We start from the raw sequence: 26,312 nt of genomic DNA on the forward strand, positions 1-26,312 counted from the left end.
GAGCCCCTTGGGTGCTCTCTCCCTACTCGGTGACCAATGCTCTCCCTTCCTTCACTGAGATCTCTTCTGGAACAGAGGAGAAGGCTGTGATGACCAAGAGAGTTGGCATTGAATAGTGGGAAAATCTCCAGACCAAGGTGCCAGCTCTGCCACTTACAAGCTATGTGACCTTGGGCAAGTCAATTAATCTCTTAACTAACTGATTGATTCATCACCATTAAGTTAGCCAAGTGATGAGATTTTGTGAGGGAGAAGTCACTCCTGAAATGCCCCCCAAAAACAGGGAGGGAACATGAGCCTCCTGACCACCATGTCCTTAACGCATCAGAGTCTTTGGTGGGGTGGACCATGATTTCATCTGTGTCTGGAACTCCCCCCAAGTGAGGAAATCTTTCACCAATGTAGACTGGCAGCTTAGAAGCTGGTTATGTACCCCGTGTGTGTCAGAGGCAGAATTCAAACCTACACCTTCTTGGTTCTGAGGCCCTTTAACCATTATTTGGCTCTCTCTCTCATTGAAGTCTTCTTGCTGTCCAATCGATGCCTGTTCTTTGTGACCCTATTTGGAGTTCTTTTGGCAAAGATGCTGGCGTGCTTTGCCATTTCCATCTCCAACTCATTTTCCAGATGAGGAAACTGAGGCAAACAGAGTTAAGTCACTTGCCCAGGGTCACACAGCTAGCAAGTGTCTGAGGCTGCATTTGAACCCAGGTCTTCCTGACTCTTAATCCAGAGTTCTATCCACTATGCCACCTAACTGTCTCTCATATTTCTCATTCTTTTAAAGAAGGGAGGGGTATTTACAGGATCATAAGGTCATAAATTAGAGCTAGAAGAAACCTTAGAAGTCAAGTTCAACTCATTTTCCAGATAAGGAAACTGAGGTCCAGAGAGGTGAAATAATTTGACCAGAATCACACAGCTAATAAGTGTCTAAGATAGGATTTGAACTCAGGTCTACTGTAGCCACACCTAGTTTCTCTCTGGGACAAATCTGTTATTATGCTTTCATATTTAATGTTCTATGGACTCTCCACACAAATGGAGATGATAAGTGTTTTCATAAGAACATTTGCCTGAGCTGTGGTGGGACTTACTGTAGGTATGTGATTTAGAGGTCATTGTTTGACCCAGACTTCCGTGAAGAGTCGGAATCTAAGAGTGGAATCTGGGGCGTTAATAGATATCCTTTTGGGAAATGGGAAGCAGTATCATAGACCAGAAAGAACTCACTGGCATAACCCAATGTGCTTTCCCCCGAAATCCTCCCCTCTTCACAGCTTTCTTCTTTCTATCTAGGACACCGCCATTTTCCCATTCACCCAGTCTCCCAACCTCAGCGTCTTCCCTCACGCCTGTCTCCAATCTCTTGCCAAAATACTCTTCTTTACATCCCATTCTTCTCTCACCAGCCACCTCAGGCCTTGCTCAAGCCCTCACCTCTCACTAGGACGACTGCAAGAGTCTTCTAACCAGTCTCTCCACCTCATCTTTCCCCTGCCAATCTAACCTCCATTTGCAGCCAAAGAGATTTTTCTAAAACATGTTTCTGAACACATTATGTCATCCCTTCCAGTGGCCCTGTGATGTCCAGGAACAAGAAGGAAGCCCTCTCTTAGAACGTTCTAGTCTTCTTGGAGTTTGCTCCTCTCCACTGATCTCCATCCACAGACTAACTGATCAGCTTTGGAATTGAAGGATCTAGGTTCAGTTGCTAACTCTGATGCCTTTGTGATGCCTTGGCCACATGTGACTTCAGTTCCCCAAGCATCAGTTTCCTCATCTGTAAAATGAGAGCACCAGACTGGATGGCTCCAATTCTTAACCAATCATTCTATGAATGACAATATAAGACTTGGATCTGTAAAGGAAGAGACCAGAGATTGAGGACTGGAAGGAATCCAGAGGTCATCTAGCTCAACACTTGAGTGATTTGCCCAAGGTCACATGGATAGAACGGTGGTGCTGGGATCCACACCCAGGCCTTCTAGTTCCAAATCCAGGTTTTTTATTTTTTTTTAAATCGCTTCATGGTACAAAGCTCATTTTATCTAAATCAAAGCTAGGTGGTGCAGTGAATAGAGTGCTGGACCTTGGGTCAGGAGGAGCTGAGTTCAAATCCAGCCTCAGATACTTACTAGCTGTGTGATGCCTGGCAAGTCACTTAACTCTGTTTGCCTCAATTTCCCCATCTGTAAAATGAGCTGGAGAAGGAAGCAGCAAAACATTTTAGTGTCTTCTCCCTGAAAACTCCAAATAGCATCATAAAAAGTTCACTCAACTGAAGAACAGCCTAACAAGGAGCTGGGCTTTAATTGGGGTGTGCTGTTTTTGTATTTTTATAAAGGAACTGGGTTAGCTCTCATCTCAAGAACAAGAAGGAGTACAGTTAATTAGACAGTGCCATCATCACATTTTTCTCTTCCTTAGGAGACAAGGGAGGTGACTGGGTCTGTGTGTCTGTGAGAGAAAGGAGGAATCAGTGTAAGTAGGGTGTGTTAAAGCTGCTTTTAATAATCAAAGGGCAGCTCAATTGCTACTCCATTATGGTCTTTTCTCACTCTTAGGAACCACTTGGGAGCTCTCTGCATCTGTTTTCCACATCCTTAGGTTTCATTCTGAGTGGTGCTGGATTGATTTGGTTCCAGCAACACTCCTCAGACCGGCTTCCTAATAGGTCAAAAGTTACTGCTGAAAGACCCTCGCCCATCCCTTGATGGGCTCTGGATGGCCACTGGCTGGGGCCAGCTTCCCTAGAATGAGTGAGAAGAAATGGTGGCAGAAATGGAGGGCATTTTGTGTCTGTGGAACATGAGCACAAAGACCCTGGGGCTTGGAGTCAGAGACCCAGTTCTGTTACTTACCAGCTGGGTGACCATGGATAAGTCTCTTACTATCTCTGAGCCTTAGCCTCCGTAGGGAAACCATAAAGCATCCCCACAATGTGAGTCCTCTTCAATATTCTTCTGCCCAGGTCCTCCACTAAGTCAATCCAGCATGGGTGTGGCCAACTTGTGGGCCAATCCCAAAAGCACTTAGGACGGAAAGGATCAGAGTATCACAAAATAGAACTTTGAAAAGAAGGTTTTAGTCATTAGGTGCATAATTATCATTTTATAGGTCAAGAAAGTGAAGCCTATTAAGATTAAGTGAGGGATCCAAGGTCACACAGACCCCAGATTCCAAATCCAGTGTTCTTCCCACTGTACCTATTGGCCTAATGATGGACTGGGTCCCTTGTCCAAGGGCCAGCCTAACTGAGTTCAGAGACTCTCATCCCCAGATGACTGGATACAATCAGCCACAGCATTCTTGAAATGATCTACATAGATGGGGAAGGTAGAAAGAGTACCTATCCCAGTGAAGTCACAGATCTTTCAAAATATTGAAACATTATTATCATCACGATAATTAATAACATAAGGCAGTGTAATATGGCACAGGAAATCAAGAGATCTAGATAGCAATCTTGTATGTTATTGATTTAATATGTGACCTTGGACAAGTCATTTCCCTGAGACATAGGCCTCAGCGTTTTCTCTCAATGAGTGTCTTGAACCTTTACTTTCCATTGGCTCATGCCTGGAATTCTCTCACCCCTCCTTTATGCTCATCAGAGTCTCTGGTTTTCTTCCAGACTTAGCATAGACCCTACTTTCTGCAAGAGGCCCTTCTAGATGCCCTCCACCTGTTAAGTCCCTTCCCCTCCAAGATTACCTCCCCTCTGCTTTGTATCTTACATGTCCCTTTGGACACATGTGTTGTCTCATTGGATTTCAAGGTGGAAGGGACCTATCTTCAGCAGCCTCCCTTTCCTCTACACTCTCAATAGAGCCTGGCAGCAGTGACTTTAGATATCCTGTTGGATTTCTCCTCCTTGGTTGGAGCCATGAATACAATCATCTTGTGTACCCAGATACTCAGGTGACTCTGACCATGGCAAAAATCTGATGAATTGATCAGAGAGCAGAATCCCTGTCCTGCTAGCCCTAGCTGACTGGCTGTGTTGTTATGACTCAGTCTCTTTTAGTTCTTCCAGGTTGCTCTGATTCTGGAAGGTCAAAGAATCCTCATTTACAGTGTGATAACCCTCTATCAACTCATATTTCATAAGAGTAATATTTGGAGTCTCACAATCTCAGGCTTGGAAAGGACCTCAGAGACCATCCATACCAACCAATAACTGAACGAGAACCACCTCTATACTATTCCCAACAAAATGGCCGTTGAGTCTTTGGTGAAGACCTCCCACAAAGGAGAGGAATGATGCTACCTCCCGAAGCACCCCGTTCTACTTTGGGTTATCTTTAATTGTTAGGAAACCTCTTTCTGCTCTCTAAGGCCAAGAAGAACAAATCTCATGGCTCATCTATTCATATATACTTGAAGATAGTCTCCCTAAAACTTTTCTTTTGCAGGTTAAAAATTTCTGGTTCCCTCCATTCCATCTTTATATGGTGATAATCTCAAGCCCCTTCACTATCCTGATTTCCCTCTGCTGGACATTCTCCATCTTGTTGATGTCTTCCCTAAGCTCTGGTGCCCAAAAGAGGACATAGCATTCCAGAGGTGTTCTGCCGGGGCAGGGTACAGTGGGACTTATCCCCTGGAAGCTGTGCCTCTTTCAATGTAATCAAAGATCCCATTGGTTTTTTTTTCTTCTGTTAATGAGGAGCTATGGAAGGCTCTTGGGCAGGAAGGGACATGATGAGAGTAACATATTCACTGGACATCTCTGTTGATCTAGCAGAGATCTCCTTGGGTCTCTTTCAGATGACCTGTGCTCTAACCATGCTTCTTCTCCCAACTTGTACTTGTGAAAATGATTTGCTGAACTCATGTCAGACCTATGTTTTGCCCATTCAGTTTCCTCTCCTTTGCTTTGGCCCAATGGTCTAGCCTGTAATGTGAGACCTTTCTAAATCCTGATTCTGCCATCTAGTGTGTTAACTAGTTCTTCTAACTTTGTGTCATTCACAAACTTGATAGGCCTGGTGTTCTATTATGACCCAGAGGAGGTCCCTGCCAGGGAGGAGGGACTGAGGTTTCTTTGTCTATCATGGCACCCTGCTCATCTACTGTGATGTGCAGCTATGGAACAAAATAACTTCATCCTGGTGTACCCAGTGCACCAGCTAAAAGAGGGGGGCCACCAAGGAGTCCCTGTTGGGTCAGGGTGGACATGCCTGGTTCTTTGGAAACTTATTGGAAAAGATCATGCTGGTAGCAAGTAGGGAGTAATACATCAATCAGACTTTAATAAAGCATGGAGAGTAGACACAGATGGTGCAGGGACAGTGGCACAGGGAACAGGGTAGTGGAGAGAGGACAGCTAGTGTGGAGAAGAGACAGGAGGCAGAGGGGTGTACACAGGCCCATGGAAGGTGGAGGAGTGTTGGGGGCAGAAATTTAGGGTGCCATGTTGTGGGGTGTTGGTGGTGAGGAATGGACTGACTCTCATCCAGGCCCCCTTAGGGTTAGTTCATTAACATTCACCTCATCTCGAAGTTATCATTGTCCCCTTAGCGTTCCTTAGTTTACATAATGTTTTGCTGGTCTCCCTGGGCCAGTGAGGGGGGACAGAGGGGCCATTGCAAGGGCCCTAATTTTTTTTCTCTAATTTTACCCAGCCTCCAGGTGTGGTCTCCGTTCATTTATGAGGCTGTTTTGTAAGGGACTTATGTGTTCTCCTTTATACTCTTACTTCTTATTATTACCTTTTGGTGGCTACTTCTATACCTACTACACTAATGGAAGGAAGGGGTGGGGCCTGGCCAGGGGAACAAGATAGAATTTCAACACAATTCACACCTTGGTTCCCCAGCCACTTGCTGTGGTCGCATGCTACCATGTCTGTTGACTAATCTAAACAAAATCACTGCAAGCCACTGTCAGTTCAAAGACTCATCATCATAGGAGTCACATCCCTTTGCCCAGAAGGACCCAGGAGAAAAGGTCAGTGAAGGCACTGGGGAGATCCTGGGGAGCTGCTTTTGGTGTCCATGATGATCTTACAACTGGTACCCCCAGTCTTTTCTCTGCTTCTTGTACAGGCAGTGATAAGGACAGTTTCTCCTGAGGGGTCAATCTATGCCCAGGAGAAGTTCACAGAACTGCAAACCCCCTTGACTGGCCAGTCCAAAACCAGCTGAGAGGCCCATCACTATAGCCCCTAAGGCGTATTGTCTTCTGGCCAATTTGTCAAGTCCTCTGGCAGTGCCCTCAATTTGGTCCTTTAATTGCTCTGTGATAATGATCTGTGTGTCCTTCAGCTTCTTCTGGGCCTCTTCTCCTACTTCCCAGGTTTCAAGTCCAGTAACAGCCCTTAGGAATATCAGGATATGTCCCACTGCCTGCCAGTGTGAAGTGCTCTGGGGGTTGGATGGGTGTCATTGAGGCATCCTTGTGAAAGATCAGGTCTACTTCTATGTGATTAAAGTGCAGAAAGGATGTGTACATGTTTCTGGGGTACTGGGGGTGCACACATCCACCATGTTTCTTCCGGGGATACCAGTTGGGTTTGATTTATCCAAGTGACCATGGTAGTGGTGAAATCTGCTGTCTCAGTCCAAGTTTGACCATTGAAGGCACATATCCTTATCTGGAGACATCCTGTAGAGGCTGATCTTTAGCGATTTATATCACCCATTGGTATTGTGAGGAATGTTATACACAGTGCTGTGCTACTGGACAGGGGCAGTCCATAGGCAACGGCAAGCTTAAAGATGAAAGGTGTCTTTCCTTCACCCAGCTGCAAAGCTTTAATAAGATCAGGTATATGGGAGTCCACTGTGGTGGTGAATTGACCTTCCCCGAATTCTGGTGGGTTGTAGCATACCTAGCACTGTGTAAGCTTCTATGCAGAAGCTGTGGCTTTGGAGATTGCGTCTTGATAGGGAGTATCTATACAAGACCAGCCAGATAGGGGGTAGTCACCTCTTCAAGATATTATTGCAGGGCAGACTCAGATTTCAAGAGATTGACATAGTCCAGCGTTTCCCATACTCTGACTAGCACTGTAGGATGCTTGTGAAACTCTCCTAAGGATGTGAGAGTGGTCAGGATATGGAAGCAGCTATGTGGGTTTACAGGGCCTCCATATCATACCCAACCATAGCCATAAGGTGAGCTCAGACGGGTCAGAGTCAGTGCCTCCAATTAGGATTTTGTCCACATAGTACCGATGTCCTCTAGTGTCAGGAAGTCCTCCAAGACCTGCCGGCACATGGTCTGTGGGTGATACTGGCAATGCTGGACAGCCTGGTATTGTGAAAGTATATCGTGAAGGTAAACTGGGGTTGGGCATCTAAGGACATAGACATAGGATAAAACATGTTAATTAAGTCAAGTTCTACAAACCCAGAGCAACCAGAGGATTGAATATATCTGTTACCTCTATAATGCTGAGTAGTGGGACTCTGATTGGGGAAACACTGTTATTCAAAATTCTGTACTCCAGGTCAGTTTCCATTCATTCTTGCCAGCTTTTTGGACCTGCTAGACCAGCAAGTTGAATGAGAGGGGACTGTGGGGACAATTACAACCTTGAGCAAGTAAGCCCAACTCAGCAATGGTCAAAAGGGTTTGCATTACCCTGGGCTTTGGTTTAATCATTTTCATAAGCTCTCCAGGGTTCTTTAGGTGGTTCTTACATATAGATACTGTTTTAATTTTCTCAGCAGTCAGGATCAGGCTGTTGTCAGTAAGATGTACCATATCCATCCACGCTACTGCTTTTCCCTCTGACTTTTGTCCTACATCCTGAAGTACAGTTTGTATCGCAAGCGTAGTCAGGGGTATGACTCACGCAGCTCCAATCCTTCATCCACCCTCCTCCTTACAGCCCCTTTCCTGACTGTCCTTCTGGTGGTGATGGTGAAAGCTTGGCCCAAGGCCTGAGGGCTGGATTTCGATTGCTTTGTTTCTTTTCCATCTCTGTCTGCCTTGCAGGGGGAGGAGGAGCTAAGATGGAGATTCAGCCTACCTGTTGACAGACTCTCTCAATCTTCTCTCTCCTCTGTCATGGTGACAGGCAGTGAGTGGCTAAGAGATGCCAGCACATCTCCTTTATGTGGTGGCATCTGTCAAGGAGAGCAGTGACTTCCTATTGTGGACACAGGCTCCTTTGCCTAATTTCCCAAGGAGAGCCCAGACAGGGGCAGATCACTGATTAGGGGGGCAGTAACTTTGGGGGTAACTTGGGCGCTGGGCCTGACCAATGGCCTGGCCTGGCACTTCTGCTTGGGGTGGGCCCACCTTCCATGCCTCTGCCTAGATGATAAGACATTGGCTGTTGGTTACATCAGTTGCCTAAGAGAGTGTCCAGAGAACTCTGTTGCTCCCCTTGAGACACACTAAGAGAAAGGTGGATTTTTTTACTGGTGGTTACCACTCCCCCCAAGAATACCTGTAGCACCTGTAGACGTGGCTTTTGCATTTGCACCTTTTCTGCCCACTCTATGGTTATCCCCTCAGTACTACCCTAAAACAAGCAGCTTTGCCCTTATGGGGGATGCCTTATGTTCATCCCTGACCTGTGTGTGTAAGGTGGGAGGAGATGTCTCTCACTCCCCCAGCTGCTTCAACTTCAAAGCTCAGTGACACAGAGGCAGATCCCCTTGGGTTAAGGGACCACACAGACACAGGTGTGCCTTGTCTAAAGGCTAAAAAGCCTTGTCCCATATAAATACTTCTGTGCAACGGCCCTCCCCTGTACACACACCTGAGAGGGATCATAATAGCATCAGAAGACAAGCTGGTCCCCCCCACCCCCTGCTGCCCCGGGGCTTCCCCATATTAGCATGAGAGTACACACTCCCCAGCTACAAACAGTGGAATCCTTGGTCAGAGGCTGGTGGAGGGAGAAAGGAGAGGGAGAGGGCACAGAGAGTCACTTCAGTGACTTCAGATCAGAGTTCGGAGCATGCCAGCAGACCACGGTGGATGGAGGGGTGCTGGGGAGGGGATGGGGAGCCAGGAGTTCGGGGTCTCATTTTTACAGGGTTTTGGTGGTAGCAGATAGATTAATGTTTATCTAGGCCACCTTAGGTTTAGTTAATTAATACATTCACGTCATCTCAAAGTTATCAGTGCCACCTTAAGTTTCCTTAATTTAGATAACATTTTACCAGTCTTACTGTGCATGTCGGAGCTTATCTGTAGCTTACAGACTGAGGACTGTTAGTGGGACTGAGGGACTGTTATACTGGAACCTGGCTGGTTTCCCCTGATCTTGCATAGTCTCAGGATGTGATCTCAGTTCATTTCTGAGGCAATTTTGCAAAATAGCTTCTATACTCACCTTACTTTGTATTCCTTCTGCTTTATACAGACTACTTACACATTTACTGTACTAAGAGGGGAAAAGGGGAACCACAACAAGATATTATTTCAACACAAAGGGGCTTTTCTGGCGTGGTCCAAGTCATTGACAAAAAGGTTAATTAGATGCCCAGACTCAAGCATGTGGCCCTTGCGTCCCTGGAATCCTCCTTCCAAGTTGACTTTGAACTATTCTTGGCTATTCTTTGGGTCCAATTCCACCAATTCCAAATTCACCTAATTATATAGACTAAGTCCATGTAGTTCCATCTTTTTCGAAAGAATAACTTAAGAGGTTTAATCTAATGCTTTGCTAAAATAATACCAATTATAATAATAGCCAACATTTATATAGTGTTACTATGTGCCAAGCACTGTATTAAGTGCAATTATTTTTATTACCATTACAATTATTATCTCACTTTCCATATGTTATCTCATTTGATCCTAACAACAATCCCATGAGGGGCTATTGTTGCTTTATAGGTGAGACAACTGAGAGGGTCACAAGCTAGCAAGTGTCTGAAGCAAGATTTGAACTGAGATCTTCCTGATTCTCAAGTCTCGTGTTTTTAACATTTCATTATTCACTTCCAGGTTCACAAAGTATTGTGCACATATTACCTCATTCACTCCTCACAACAAAGCTCTGAGATCTTTTTATTCTTATCTTACAGATAAGGAGCCTGAGGCTCAGAGAATTTGCCCATACATAGCTAGTTGGTGTCAGATTGGAGGCCAGATCCTTTCTGACTCCATAGCTAATATCCCTTCTGCTGGAAGAGAAGGGTGTTGCTAGCTGCTCCTTGCCTTGCTGGGGACCTGGCAAACCAGAGGTGGGGTGGAGTTTGGAAATCTCCCAAGAAAGGCTTTGAGAGCTACTGGTAATAATCACAACTTATATTTTATAGCTTTTTACAGTTTACAGAAAGTTTTTCTCACAACAGCCTTTTTCCTGCTTGTAGAGAAGGGCTGGGCTCCAGTCAGCTCCAGGTTCAGGAGCTAGCCTGGGCATAGTGCTTTGCCCCTTTGTTGGGGATTTCACACCTCCCTTTTCACTTTTCAACCGACAAGCTTTGATTAAGCTCTTACTATGTGCCAGGCTCTGTGCTAGGCACTAGATACAAATAAAAAATTGAAAGTCTCTGCTCTCAAGAAGTTTATAATCTATTAGATTTCTTGTAATATAGAGATATATGCAAAACAGCAAATACAAGGTAATCTTAAGGAATGGACTAGGAGATGGGGAAACAGGGAGGGACCAAGAAGGTGATCTTTGATCTGGGTCTTGGAGGAAACTAAGGATTCCAAAGAGGCTGAAGTGAGGAGTGAGAGCCAGGGCAGGGTGGAATTGAGAGATGGAATGACTTATGTAAGGAACAGTAAATAGACCAGTATAGAGGGTCCATAGAGTGGATGGAAGACAGTAATATGTCACAGACTGGAAGGATATGTAGAGATCAGACTGTAAAAGGCTTTAAATGTCAAATGGAAGAGTTTATAATTGGTCTTAGAGGCAATAGGGAACCACTGGAGTTTATGGAGTAAGGGAGTAACAACATGTTGTTCATTTTGGTTGTGTCCAACTCTTCATGACCCATTTGGGGTTTTCTTGGCAAAGATACTGGAGTAGTTTGCCATTTCCTTCTTCAGCTCATTTTACAAATGAGGGAACTGAGGCAAACAGGGTAAAGTGACTTGCCCAGGCTCACCCAACTACTAGTAAGTATCTGAGATCAGATTTGAACTCAGGTCTTCCTGACTCCAGACCCAGCACTCTATCCACTGAGCTATCTCAACGTTCCCCTACATGGTCAGATCTTCAGTAGCTATCTGGAGGATTGATTGAAATAGGAAGGAACGTGAGGCAGGAGGAAATATTAGCATATTATTTCAGTAGTCCAGGTGAAGGAGGTGCTGAGGGCCTAAACTAGGGTACTGGTCACATGAATGGAGAGAAGGGGAGTTTGAAGGCTACAGAAACAAGACTGGGCAGCTGATTGGATCTGTGTGATGAGTAAGGTGATCAGTGAAGGATGGCACTGGGGTTGTGAGCCTGGATGAGTGGAAAGTTGGTGTCTCCACACTACAGAAAGAGGGAAGTATGTAAAGGGGGTCATTTGGGAGCTTGGGGTGGCTAAAGGGTGCCATAGTACATAGACCTCTGGACCTGGAATCAGGAAGACCTGAGTTCAAATCTAGCCTTAGACACTTACTAGCTATGTGACCCTGGGCAAATCACTTAATTTGCCTCAGTTTCCTCATCTGGGGATAATAACAGCATCTATCTCCCAAAGTAGTTGAGAGGATCAAATGAGATAAAAATTGTAAGATACTTAGCACATAGTAAGTGCTATAAAATTTTGGTGTTGAGGATGATACAGATACATCTCGTTGACATGTGATATTCAAAATGTCCAACAGGGAGCTGGGGACTCTGTTGGCCCCTATGCCAGATGCAATTCCTGCCTTCTGGTCAGTCAGTAAATACATTATTAAGTACTTGTGAGCCAGGGACTGTGCCAAATGTTGAGGGTACCAAGGAAGGCAAAAGGCGTTCATTGTTCTCAAAGAAGTCACAGTCTAGTGGGAGTCCACAGTCTTGTTGGAGAGATCAAACAGGTACCATTAAAGTTATAAGGCCAGGCAGTCTCTGCTAGAGAAATACAGAGCTTGGCCTTGAGTGGTCAGAGTTGGCTTTCTGGAGAAGATAGCTTCTGACCTGGGAGATGAAAGATGGCTAAAATTTAGACAATTCCTACATTAAATTCAGAAAGCCAACCTACTGATGTAATGAAATCATCTAGTCCTTAAGAGTCAGCATGATACACCGGAAAGATCAGTCAATGGTCTGAGCATCAAAGGACCTGAATGTGATTCGCAGCCTCCACATTTATGAGCTGTGTGACCCTTGGCCAATCACTTGGCCTCGCTTGGAGCCCAATTTCCTGATCGAGTATAATAATACGCTGAGTAAATCACTGTGTAAACTTTAAAGTCCTACAGAAATGTGAGCCATCTTCATTGAGAACAAGGACTGTCTCTTTTTTGTTGTTGTTTTTAATCTTGTACATCATTATTGTTCAATAAATATTTGTTGAATTAATGAATGAAGGAGGCCACTTGGGTTTCTTGTGACATGGGAACAACTCCAAACTTGTGGCATTGGGGGTTTCCTCACTTCAGGCTTCTTTGGGCTCCTTTGGCTAAATTAAATCTTTAGCTTCCAAGTAGAAAAAGTGGGGGGAAAATAAGAATCGTTTGAAAGTCATTTCCAGAGTTCCTGGATTGAAATATAACATCTGACAATTTAAGTGTAACATATGGATTAAATTTTCCTGAAATTACCCATGGATTTTCAATTAAGGAAACTGGAGGGACTCCCTGCAGACCCAGCCCATGCAGAAGGTGGCTGGAGCAGAGATGAGCCAAGACCAGTCCTGGCTAGGATAGAACAATCTGGACCTCCATGAGGGATTGGGGGGAGGGGTGTCTTCCCATAATGCACTGGCTGTCCTCCATATTTCCTGCATCTCTGATTATATTTCACTTTGGTGCCTGTATTTCCACTTTCCAAAGTCAGATCACCTTCATCAATTTCTCTGTTCAGGAAGGCAGGACAAGTGTTCTTAGTACTATTTTACAGAGGAGGAAATTGATACCCAGAAAAGTTTAGGGACTGCTACCCAAAACAGGGTAAAAGTGGGGACTCTGGATTCTGCAGCCCCAGTCCCTTATCTTCACTTGCAAAGCCTGCTTTAGACCTCCTTCACCTCTCACCTGGAGAGGTTGTTGCAAAACTTCCTAGTTAGATTTTCAGTTTCCATTGTCTCCCTTCTCAAATCCAGTCTTCTCATAGTTGCCAAAATGATCTTCCTGAAACACAATTCTGACTATTGCACTCGTCTGTTCAAAGCTCTCCCATGGCTCCCAATTGTCTTTTGGATAAAACACAGACTCCTCAGCTTAGCATTTAAAGTCCCCCACAACTTGACTCCAGTCCAGGCTTATTGCAAGTTCCCCTTCTTCATGCCCAGCGTTTAGGAATGGCCAAGTGACTGTCTTTGAGTAGCTGAAGGGCTGGCATAATAAAAAGGGATTTTGCTTGGTCCCTGGAGTCAGAAGCAATGGGTAAAACATTGCCGAAAAGATGATTTCAGCTGGTTAGAAGAAAATCAATGAGAACCGATCTGAAATGGAAGAGTAGTGACTCCACTATCAGTGGAGTTCTTTGGGTAGATGCTGCCTCATTCCTTGTCAGGGGTGTTGTAGAAGGGGCTGCTGTTCAGGGGTGGGTTGGACTCGATGCTTTCTCATGTCCTTCCCAACTCTGAGATTCATTGATTCTGTGAGGATGGACTTGAGGTGGACCTGAAAGGATGGATAGGATTTGAATAAGGCAAGTAGATCATGGAGGGCATTTAAGAAACAGGTGGCAGGAGATGAGTCTAGAAAGATGGTTTTAGACCAGATTGCAGAAGACCTTAAATGCCAGACTAATGAGTCTGACATTTATCCATTAGGAAGCCATTGAAGGCATTTGAGCAGGGGTGTGGCATAATGAGTTTGGTGTTTTAGGAACATTAATTCTGGCAGTGGTGTATAGAATGGGTTGGAAGAAAGAAAGGAAGATAATGTCATGATCCAATTTTAAGGTCATGGAGCCTGAATTAGGCTGATGACAGTAGGCTTGGAAAAGAAGAGTTAGATTAAAGGAAGAACTGGTGGGACCTGGCAAGTCACTGGATACAGAGAGCCAAGGAGAGGGGGCTGACTGGGAGATTTTGAATCTGAGGTGATGGGTAAAATGGTGTGTCATTAACAGAAATGCAAAGGTTGGAAAGTGCTGAATTGAATTTTTGATGGGTTGAAGTACCAGTGGATATCTAGAGGTGGATGTTTGTGACTCAGTTTCCATTGCTGAAATGTTATCCATTTCCCAGAACACACACTGATGGGTGGATATCCCCCATGGCACTGTTTTCAGCCAACTTCTCTGCCTTCTCTACATTTCCATGGGTCCAGTTGCCACGTTCATTCAGACATGTTTTCCCCTTGAACTCCAGCCCAACATCTTCACTATATGCTGAACATCTCCATCTGGGTGTTCAGCTGTTACTTCAAACTCAACATGTGTAAGATTGAACTCATATCTTTCCCTTCACCAAATCACCCCTCCCCAAGACTTCCCTCCTCCTAACAAAGGTGCCTCCATCCTCCCTTCTACATATGCAGGTTCGCAATCTTGGAGTCATCTTTAACTCTGCCTTCTCCCGTGTTCCACATTGCTAATCTGATGCTACATTCTGTCTTTTCTGTCCCAGGACCCCTCTCCTATCTTTCCCCTTGTACCACCCATAGGAGGTTAGACTTAGAGTTGGGAGGCTCCTTCTACTGTGTCCAGCCCCTTCACTTTATAGACAAGGAAATAAAGGCCTAGAAAAGTTGAGTGACTTATTCAGGGTCATACAACCACCATGTGTTAGAGGCAGTTTGGTAATCCAGTTTGGCTCTAAGCTTTTAACAAATACTCTAATCTATTTCTCCCGTCTGATTGTACATTATTTATTCCCTTTGCATGGACTATTTTCTAGCCAAACTGAACTGCTTAGTGCTTCTTGAATTTGGGGTGTCATCTCCCACTTTTGCACATTTGCCCAGGTGTCATCCCCCACCCTTGGAGTGCATTCTCTCCTCATTTCCAGATCTCATAGTCCTTATCTGCCCTCAAGGCTCCAGCACCTGGCTTACACAAACCCTTCCTTGATTCCCTCTAACTGGTCTCTCCTTCCTCAGATTGGCTTAGAGTTTTTCCAAGGCTACTTTGTAAGGATCTTAGCTTTTTCACCCAGCATCATATGGAGTCCTTGAGAAGAGAGGTTGTTTACTTTTTTATCTTTATACCCTCAGTATCTATCGACTGACACATAGTAGGTGTTTAATAAGTATTGAAATTGAGGTTTATTTGTGTACTTTCTTATATTTTAGTTGTTTTGTGGGTGTGGAAATGTAAATTCCCTGAGGGCAGGGAATTATGTTATTTGTCTCTCCACTCTTTCCTTTGGCACAGCTTAGCACAGGCTGTAGGCTTGTAGGCTTGGGGTCTAAATGAACTCCCTCAACTGTTCTGTTCTCTGCCTCTGTTCGCTTTGGCTCACCCCCAGAGCCATCTTCTTCCAAGCCCAAGAAAGACCTTCATGGCCCTCCTTTTCTCTTTCAGGACATCCAGGACTGCCCTCGAATTCTGCCTACACCACTAGCCCCAGTGCCCACAGGGGGCCTGCAGAACATCCATGTCTCACTGGCCAACACTATCTTCTTCTCCCAGGTAAGTGGCACCATGGAGGGTCGAGATTGAGGCTCTTAGGGCCACTGCTGTTCATGGTTATGAGAAGAGGCCCCAGAGATGGTGGAATGATCTGGAAGTCTCTGTGACCTTTTCATAGAGGAGTAAGGCCATCTGAGCCTCCCTGACCCTGGAAAACTGACTCCTTGACCTCATGACTAGACAGAGTGTTTGGTGCTGGCTGTTGACCAAGCCCCAACACCAGTCATAGCTTTTACCCCTGGTTCTAGCCAAAGAGTGACCCCTGACCCTAACCACAGGCTCATCCTTGATGCTGGCCACAGACTCACTCCCTGACCCTGTCACAGACTGAACCCCTGATTTCTGTAGACTGAGCACTAACCCTGACCACTTACCCTTGACGCTGGACACAGACTGAGTCTCTGGTTCCACCCATTGATTGAACCCTAACTATCGTCTTGAGAGAGGCCTCACACCCTGGAACAAGTATTCTCATGTGACTCAGTCTACCTACTCCCAGGTAAAATTAGAGTGGTGACCATCAGGAGCAGCCTTGAACGGTGAGAGACATAGCAAAGGGATGCTGGTGGCTGATAGGGCCTGGGGCTGTTTGTCTGGGAACTTTCCCTTCTTTCTCTTGGAAGAAATGAGGAAAAGTGAGGAGAAAGAAGGTGTAGTGAGGGGGCCAGCCCCAGACCCCACCAGTTGTCTTGATTAGTGTGGAAGGGCACTCACAGGTTAATTTTTGGGAGGGGTTGGCATCAGAATTGCACTGGCATCAGAAGATTTTTAGCCTTGGCACTGATCCCAGTCTTGCCTTCGGCTATCTCTATGACCTTGAATAAATCCCTTCCTCTCTCTGGGCCTCAGTTTACCTCTCTGAAATGAGAGTATTAAACTAGATGGTCCCCAAGATTCTTTTCAGCTCTAAACCTAAAACTGCCTCCATCCCTCCTGCAGGTTTTCTCTCTGAATCAGTGTCCAGGGTTAGCACGGCAGCAGTGAAGCCCGCATGCCACCTCCTACGGTTCAGGGTCCTTGATGAGTTACCATTTGGGGAGCTTATACCAGTCTTAGAAGCAGAGACCTGAGAGATTTGAAAGTTAGGCAGGTACAGAAGAAAATGGCCTCAGCTGTTTACTTCTATTTCTTAAGAGGCATAGATGGAAAAAATAGCCAGAACAACTTAGAACATCTCATCAGAACCACTAAAGAGTATTTGAAAATGGGCATGTTTTGTTTTTAAATTAGGAAGTTGTCTTGAAGTTTGCCATTAACCAATGCACTAACCTTTCTCTTTGCTCGATGTCTTTATTTATTCATTCGTTTATTTGTTTGTTTGTTTGGTGGTAGAAAGAAACCTGTATTTAGACTGTGCCCATTAGGACCTGTGTGACCTGAAATCAGTCCCATTCTCCTCTAGGCTTCCATTTCTTCATTTGTAAAGTGAGAGGGTTGGAAATGCTGATCTTTCTATTTCTGAGTCCCATGATTCCATACTCCCTCCCTGATCCAGGTCCTACCATGCCCCTAGGGGATGTATCCCCCTCTAGGGAAGAGGCGTCATGTTTGAAAACATTCATAGGCAGCATGTTTTCCTTTGCGGCCATCTAGTCCCCGCTACAGACGGAGCAGAGGGCCCAGGGGAGCTTCTAGCAGGGACTGGGGAAAGCAGTCACACTCTGAAGGGAGACGTCTCTCCCAGGAGTGCGCCAGGGATCTCCCAGCAGGCAGGTACTTGCTGTTCGACTTGTGGAAGTTGGGAGGCTATCGCTGGGGGGAAGGGACAGCATAACTTGAGCCCAGGCCTTGGTGGGGCGGGTCCAGGACATCCTGCACAGGAGGCATTGACAGGTCTTGGAGCTGTGCCAGGCATGAGGCATCTCATTTACCCCTCCTTGAAACTCCATTAGGGGAACGCCATCTGGCAGCCCCTTACCATAATTTAGCGCCTATGATATGCTCTTCATACAAATGAAATGTTATCTATTAGTATCAAGATTATATGTTCTGGATCACAGAATGGAGGTCTGGCAGGGTCCTTAGAGATCGTTTACCCAACCTCTCATTTTACAGGTGAAGAAACCAAGGCAGGAAGGTCCCACTTGAGCCATGTCACACAGATGATAAGTAACAGAAGTAGCAATCCAAGTCTGGGTCTTTCCAGTGTACTTTTCCCTGACATCCATGGCAGCTTGTACCATCATCTAGGTAGCTCCAGTCATTTCTCTGAAGGTGTGGCAACATTCTATAGCTAAGAGCCCCCACATCCTAGAACCTCTCCCAAACTGCAAAATGCTTTCATAGACTTGTAGAAAATTAAAAGTCGGAAGGTTTGCTCTACCTCTCAGACCTTCCAAGACCTGGAAAGGGCTAGGGTGATTTCATCAATGTGGAGAACTCTGGTGTGGAAATACTCTTCGTAAAATCATCTATATTTTATAGTCAGTTGCCTGGGCCACTGAAAGATTCAGTGACTTTACTTGTGGTCACATAGCTCATATATATTGAAAGCAAGACTCAAACCCAGGTCTTGGCTACAAAGCCAGCCCCTCTGACCACTGTAACACACCGCCTCTCAGACTCCCTACCCACTTAATAAAGTGGGCCTGAGTTCCCTGAAGCACAAAAGCAGTTTATCCCATTCACTTTTTTCCTGTGGCATCATACATACTTTTATTGTACAAAGCTATATCTACTTCCTGGTATCCCCTAAATTTGTAGCAGCTGGACAGTTTCTACTGACAGGCAACGTGATTCTCTAAAGAAATGGCCATTTCTGAGAGGTAGGGAGCAAGGGATTGTGTGCAAACCCTTCCTTCTTCCCTGCTGTCCCCAATCATTTAGAAAGAGAACCCTGAGCCTCCAGGAGGAGAAGGGACTGTTCCAAGAGCAGGGCAGGTTAGTACTGTTTCTTCTTCCCCATTTCATTTGATCCTCATGAAAAACCTCTACAGGAAGATATTATCATTCCCAATTTGCAGATGGAGATGCTAAAGCGGAATGAGGTTAATATTGATGACTGTCTTTTTTTGTAGCAGTCTAAAGGTGTAAATGGTCTTATTTCATCCTTACAACTGTGTTTTGTAACAAGGCTGCAGATTTTGTCCCCATATTCCAGGTGAGGCAAGTTGAGGCTGAGTTTAAGTGACTTTCCCAGGGACCCATAGCTAGTAAGTGTCAGAGGCAGGATTCTCATCCAAGCCTTGCTCATTTCACATCCAGCCCTGCCCACTGTAACAAATCAGGTGAACTGGTTTACCTGAGGTCATACAGTGAATGAATGATGTCTAACCAATGGCACCCCTAAAGTTTGTTGTCGTTACTCTTCAGTAATGTCTGATTCTTTGTGACTCCATTTGGGGTTTTCTTGGCAAACAAACTGGAGTTTCACCATTTCCTTCTCCAGCTCATTTTACGGATGAAAAAACTGAGTCAAACAAGTTTAAGTGACTTGCCCAGGGTCACACAGCTAGCAATTGTCTGAGGCTGGATTTGAGGAAGATGAGTCTTGTTGGCTCCAGGTCCAGCACTATCCACTGCACCACCTATCTGCCAGTTCCCTAAAGTACCACACTCATTTTCTTTCATGTGTTAGCAGTACCAGTCACAGATTTGGAAGCCCGCCATATTGTCCACATGATCGCAGGCTCCCTGTTTTGTGATGGAGCTATTTGGCTGACTGTGAGAAAACACTATAAATGATTAGCTGTGGGCATTGAAGTGATAGCAACGTCTTTATATGGGGCCTCTGGGAAAGCCATTCTCTTCTTATAACGAGGTTTAGGTCATCCATCACTGTGTGAGGTGCTACCAAATTATTAAGTGCTGTCTGAAGCTGATGTTTCTAGTGGCAAGAGCTCTGTAAATGATGCCAGTCTTGATTACAGTCCCAACATGAACCAGTTAGTTCAGCTCTGTTCCACAGTCGCAGAATGAACCCTTGTCTTCGTCAAATACTGACCCTAATTTTAGCTACTGGTAGACATCTTAACCTTGGCCAGGTTGGTCCGCTAGCTTTGGCCAAAGATTAACCCTAAACTGAGTTCAGACTTATCTCGGTCATGTCCAGTGATTGATTCCAAGTCCAGCCACAAACTAGTGGCAACTGGGTGGCACAGTGGATAGAACATGTCAGATCTAGAGAGTGGAAGATCTGAGTTCAAATTCTTTCCAGCTATATGACCCTTCACAAGTCACTCAGTTTCCTTATCTGTAAAATGAGCTGGAGAAGGAGTAACAAGCCTGTCAGGAGTTAACCTCAACACTGACCAAAGATTAACTCTGACCTTAAAGTAAGATTCAGACTCAACCTTGAACCAGACTTCAGGTTGACCCTTAAACCCAAGATCTGAACCCAAATCACAGAATCAAGGACCTAAGAATTTATAAGGCATTCTTCTGTCATCTAGTCCAATGTGGAGATAAACAAAGATCCTTTTAACAAGAAAATCCCTCATGGGTGGCATTTGTCTGAAGACTTCTAGTGAAGGGGAATTCACTAATACCCATGGCAACCAATGACACTGGGATGGCTCTAATTTTTGTGGAGTTTTTCCTTACGCCATACTCTGCATCTTTAAAACTTGTGGCCACTGTGCCTTATTCTCCCCGGGACCAAGCAGAACAAACCTGGTTTCTTTTCTACATGACATTCATTCTGATTCATGAAAACTATGAAATCCCTGTCTCTTCCTTCAGGCTAAACATCCCCAGGGCCTTTAATATTTAACACTAGCTTCAATATCCTTACCCAAAGAGAAGATAGATTCCGTTACCATATCTTAGAATGAAATCTTGGAGTTACATTTTAACTGTGATTCTATAAGGAGTCTGTGAGGAGACTGAGAATCTTAACAGTTTTTCTGGAGAGACTGTTAACTACGATGACTCAAGAGAGGGCAAAGAAAAAGAATTGAAAGAACAATTCTTGAGAAAACTGAGCTTAACCCTTAACTTCCCAAGAAATATATAGAGGATTCTTGAGAAGAGATTTGAATTAGTATTCTGAGAGAAATCAAAGGTGGAAATATGTTTCCAGAATTGAGAAGTGAGCAGTCGTAGTCATAATTAAAGACGTCTTCAGTTGTAATTTTCTCTGATATATTATAAATAAATCTGTCTTCATAACTGGTTAAACCATTGGTTGGTTGGTGACACCAGTAATAAATAGGATAGACAAGTAACCTTTATGTTTATTTAAGTTAAGGTAATATTAGAGAGTTGGAGAGAATGGTGAGGAAACCAAAAGGTTTTGGGGAAAGGTGTTTCTAATTTATAAAAATAAATAACGTTTAATAAAGTAAAGGTGAGTCAGAGAGCTAGCTGATCAATTATGGGTTTTTCAGTTTTATGAATTAATGAGGAAATAGCAAAACTTTTTTTTGCTAGAGAAGGAAATGGCAAATCACTCCAGCATCTTTGCCAAGAAGATCCCCGAAAAAGGTCACAAAGAATCCTATGTGACTGAAAACAACTAAATAACAACAAAAACAAACCCCTTGATTGTCTCAGATCTTGGAGTGAAAGGAACATGGAATCAGCAGCAAATAGAAAGAGAGAGAGTAGGGTAATTATTCCACCTCTGTTCCATGAGGGAGTTGTTGGACCTAAACCCACATTACAAATGCACTCTTATATGGATGGCATCATTTCTAGTTCTCTTAGCATCTTGGATCCCCTCCAACTTGTCAATACCTTTCCTAAAATGTGTTGGTTGCCTGGAGCTCAGTAAAGGATTCCAGATGTGGTCTGGTGAGGGCAGAGGATAGCGGGAATTTACTTTCCTCATTTTGACTTCCGTGCCTATTGATGCAGTAGAGAATTAAACTTTTCAGCTGTCATATCTCTCTTTTAACTCATTTTGAGCTTGTGGTTCACTATACCCCTCCCCAATTTTTTCATTCAAACCCATCTTTTTTTTTTCCATACCAGTGTAGTCAGTAACAGAGTTAGAATTTGAATTCAAGTCCTCAGACTCTCAGTCTAGGGTGCTGTACTACTGGGCGGAGCCCAACATCTCACATCTGTGTGAAGAAGGAAGCTGCCTGATTGACCTGATTCTAAGACTGTCCACAGCAAGCAAGTCAAAAATAGGCTTTGGGCTAGTTTGTACTTTTGAGCCTCTTTGCTTTCTCTTATCCCACAGATCTGTGATTTGTTTTGGCCAGAGCCAAGACCTTAAGGATGAGGAAGGGACAAAAGAAGGAATAATGCTATAGACAGTCAGAATATCTGGATCCAAATGTCACTCATTTGGAGTGCTACTCATGTCACCTTGGGCAAGTTTCCCTGGGCCTCAGTTTCCTCATCTTGAAATAAAAGGGTTGTACTAGAGGGCCTCTGAGGTCCCTTCTAACCCTAAGGTCACAAGTCTATGGATTTGGGAGGGGAGAGCAGTTTTAGCCCCACTTGCTCTTTTAAAGCAAGCCTTCCATTGCGATTGGGATGGGATGAAGAGGTCCTAAAGGGAAGTGTTGTTATGCCTATTTTTACAGATGAGTAAACTAAGTGAGAGAAACGAGTACCTTGCCTGAGGTCATATAGATATTAACCAGTGAATCAGTAGGCATTTACGAGGTGGTCAGCAACTCTGAAAGTAGCCAGGCCAGGGTGGACCCAGCCAGCAGCAGATGATGTCAATACCAGACCTCTGCATGTAAGCAACTGCAAAGAAAATCAACATTTCCTGACACTATCAGATTGCAGGTCTCTCCCCCGATGTGGAGTTTTTTGAGATATCAGCTCCTCCCACCCAACCCCTGGTTTATCAGTCACCAGCAAGATGCGGAAGGAACTTCTCGAGCTTCCTCTGTGGGGCCCCCAGGTCCGAGGGGAAGGCTGCTGGTAGGGAAATGAATGGGAGTGGGGAATAAACAGGAAGCCCTTAGGGGCCCAGCATAGCAAAGTCTGTGCACAAGTGTCTTCTGAAATGCTTCAAAGGCTTAGCCCAGAAGGCTCAAGGTCAGACTTAGGTTCAGACGTCATGTATTCCCTCTAACTACAACAATATCAACAGCTCACTTTTATCCAATACTTTGCTGATTAATCAATCCATAATGATTTATTGGGCATCTCCCATAAGCCAAACATGACACTAGATCCTGGGGATAGAGGCACAAAGAAGAAAACAGGCTGTACCTCTAATGAATTATGCACTGCTGTGGAAGACGACAAGTACATATACGTTTGTATACACACACACAGATTTCTAGTTCAATACAAGTCACTGTGGGAGGGATGGTTCTAGCAGATTCCAAAGCGCTTTCCACAGTGTCTCTTATGAAGTTGTAAAAGTAAGTGTTATGATCCCCATTTTATAGATGAGTAAACTGAGGCTGAAAGAATCGAGTGACTTGCCTGAGTCTTACAGATATTAGTCAGCAAGTCAATAGGCATTTACTAGGTGCCAACTATATTGTAAGAGATAAGAGAGAGTCAAAGACAAAAGTGAAATAACTAACCCCTGCCTTCAAGGAGCTTATATTCTACTGGGGGAAACCAGTATTTACACATACACGTAGATACACACATGTCTACAAAGTCATTGCAAGGGAAGGTGGGTTGAGATGGGAGGCTAACAGAAGAGCATGTGACTTGTTGGCCCAAGTTCTAATTCTGACTGCCGCTAACTCAGAATGCGAGCTTGGGCAAAGCTCTTCCTTTGGCCAGGACTGCTTTTCCTCCTCTATAAAGGGAAGGGGTTAGATGAGATGATCTCAGAAGTCCCCTCCCAGTGCTCATGTTCTGCCATCCTGGGATTCTAAGGCAAGAAAAACTCAGACACAAAGGTCAATTGTGACTGTGGCTAGGCTTCACTCTCTGGGGCCCAGTGATTAAGTGAGTAAGCCTTGGGTGTTCCGAAAAGAGAGATGTGACTTCTCTAGGCTAGAGTGATCAGGGAAGGCTTTTTGAAGGAGCTACTCCTTAAAGGACAGGGAAGATTTGGACAGGCAGAGCTGTGTGTGTGCACATGTATATGCATATTTGTATGTACATATAGGCACACGTTCACATAGATACACACGTAAGGGAAAAGTGGGGAAATGGACTACTATGGGTAGATTGGATAGAACATGGATAGATTCATAGATGTACGTATATGATAACATATGCTTGCATATATTATAATTTCAATGTATATGCATATAGGTATAATATATATAATGTATATTTTAACATATATTACATATCATATATATTATACCTATGCATATACACATGAAATAGAAATGATACCTATATGTATAGCATGTGTTTTATATATAATGAAGAACTATAACATGACACATATTATACATATATGTATACACACATAGGACAAATAGTTTGCACTGTGGATTGAGCACCAGGCCTGACTGGAATCAGGAAGGCCTAAGTTCAAATTTGGCCTCAGACACGTACTAGCTGTGTGACCCTTGGGCAAATCACTTCATCCTGTTTGTCTCAGTTTCCCCATCTGTAAAATGAGCTGGAAAAGGAAATGGTGAACCACTCCAGTCTCCTTGCCAAGAAAATCCCAAATGGAGTCACAAAGAGTCATAAACAATTGAAAATGACCAAAGAACAACAATGTGTATCACACCTCTAAACTATATACCCCTGTGTTATGTTATATATACATACATATATAGCATATATATATGCACACACATATCAATCTCTCCATGTGCATTATTTTCCTCCTGTTACTTCCAGATCATATTCTTCCATTTTTCCTTTTTGCCTAATTTTTTTTGGGGGTGACGAGCCAGATTTGTAATTCCATTGGCATAGGAAATTTTTCAGTTCGGAAACTCCGTCTATCAGTGCAGTTAAGGACCTGCCTTACCACCACTTGCAGCTTTATAGAATTTCCTGGGGCACTAAGATATCAAGGGATTGCCCAGGCTCACACAGACCCTGGGTGTCAGAAGTCAGAAGTGAACTTGGGTCTCCCCAAGTCCAAGACTAGATTCTGTCGACTGCAGGATGCTGCCTTTCCCCTCTTAACTCCAGGCAAACCCCAACAGTTCTCATGTGGAGCTGATGAGGCTAAGGCCTAGTTAGAAGCTAGGAATGGACATAGTGCCTATATGGGAGAAAGGAGCCCAAGAGGAGTGCAGTGTGTCCTGGAAGCCCAAAGAGGACAGTCTTAAAGGGCAGAGAAAACATGGCCCATGCATTTTTTTGTAAACTGTTTCAGTGGGATTGGAATCATTTCCACTGCCCCGCCCCTCTCACCTCCCCCAATTTAATCTAATATCCACATCTTGGATTTCTTTGGCTCTCAGAGCCAATCCAATAAACATTTATTAAACACCTACTATATGGAAAGGTCCTAGGCTCAGGCTAGAAATACATAGATGAGTATGTAATGTGAAACTATCCCAGCCCACAATGGGGCTAATAGAGGAGAGGGGGTGGAATACAACATGTGGGCAAATTAACATGGTGCAAGGTGGAATGAAGGTGAGCCCAGCCAAGTGCTATGAGAAATCTGAGGTGGAAGAGATTATTTTTGCCAGTATTTGTGAGTGGAAGACCTGAATGCAATTCAAGGGGACCTGAATTGGTCCTTGAAGGAAGGGAAGGAGTTCAGCAGCTATTGATGTGTAAGGATAGGGAATCTATTCCGGTGGAGGTGAGGAGAGAAAGGGGTAGAGAGATGACCTTTTCATTCTTGAAGATTGGGTTCCTCAGTGTGCCTGTAGTCCCTTCCACTGTTTTGTCCAGAAATGTCTGTACAGTCTCTCCAGCTTAAAATCCAGTTTTTCCACTTGGTTCTGCCATAGACATGGAAAGAATTAAAGAGGATCCACAACATCGAGCCCCAAATCTGAGACTAGTCATTAGATGACCTCAGCCTCTATTTTCTAAATTAACTCAATCAATCGATATTTACTAAGTGACTCATCTTCAAACTTGTCAATAAATGCTGAAGGGTGGGTGAGCCTGGATAGAAGAAAGAATGTCCATGAGACAGGCAAAGAGCTCACACTGCCCCCCATCCCATCAGAATACTGTAATTGTTCAAAAAAGGGGACAGATCGATGTGGACTGAGCTGAGCTGAGCTGAGCCTGGAAGGATGAGGAGGAATTAGATAAGTGAGGGGAAAGAAGAAAAATTGTTTCTGTCTCAAGTAGACATAGGTTTAGGTATTTGATCCTGGAGATGATAGGAAGCCACTGGAGTTTATTGAGTGGAGAGTGGGGGAATAAGTGTTTATTTAGCACCCACTATGTGCCAGGGACTGGGCCAAGTGCTTTACAGAAACTATCTCATTTGATCCTCACAACAACCCTGGGAAGTAGGTGCTATTATTATCCCCATTTTATAGATGAGGAAATGAAGCAGACAGAGGTTAAGTGACTTGCTCAGGATCACACAGCTAGTAAATGTCTGAGGGTGGATTTGAACTCAGGTCTTCCCAAGTTCAAGGCCCAGAACCCTATCTACTGTGTCACCAGCTGCCTCTTCTGTTTATTAGCAGTGTGGCCACAGACAAGTCATTTCCCCCCTCTCTGTATCTCTATTTCTACTGTAAAAAATGAGGGGGAGGGACATAAGGGAATCCTTTCCAGTGTGGTCATCCTGTAATTCCTTGGGAGTCTAGGGTGCTCCAGATGAATCAAGTCCCACAGCTGACCACCAGTGTCTTCCCCTCTGAGAATACCCTCCATCTCCTCTACCGCTGCCCTGCAT

At 44.4% G+C, this 26,312-nt stretch overlaps 1 protein-coding gene across 1 annotated transcript in view; it reads left to right on the forward strand.

Moving 5' to 3' along the window:
- PLXND1 (plexin D1) overlaps nt 1-26,312 on the forward strand; it is a 201,455-nt gene that overhangs the window by 96,925 nt on the left and 78,218 nt on the right. The window contains exon 9 of the mRNA XM_072598409.1: nt 15,542-15,649. Coding sequence (XP_072454510.1) covers nt 15,542-15,649 — 108 coding nt within the window. The remainder of the gene's footprint in view (nt 1-15,541; nt 15,650-26,312) is intronic.

Source organism: Notamacropus eugenii, chromosome 3 (assembly GCF_028372415.1).
Source record: "Notamacropus eugenii isolate mMacEug1 chromosome 3, mMacEug1.pri_v2, whole genome shotgun sequence".
Lineage (NCBI taxonomy): Eukaryota > Metazoa > Chordata > Mammalia > Diprotodontia > Macropodidae > Notamacropus > Notamacropus eugenii.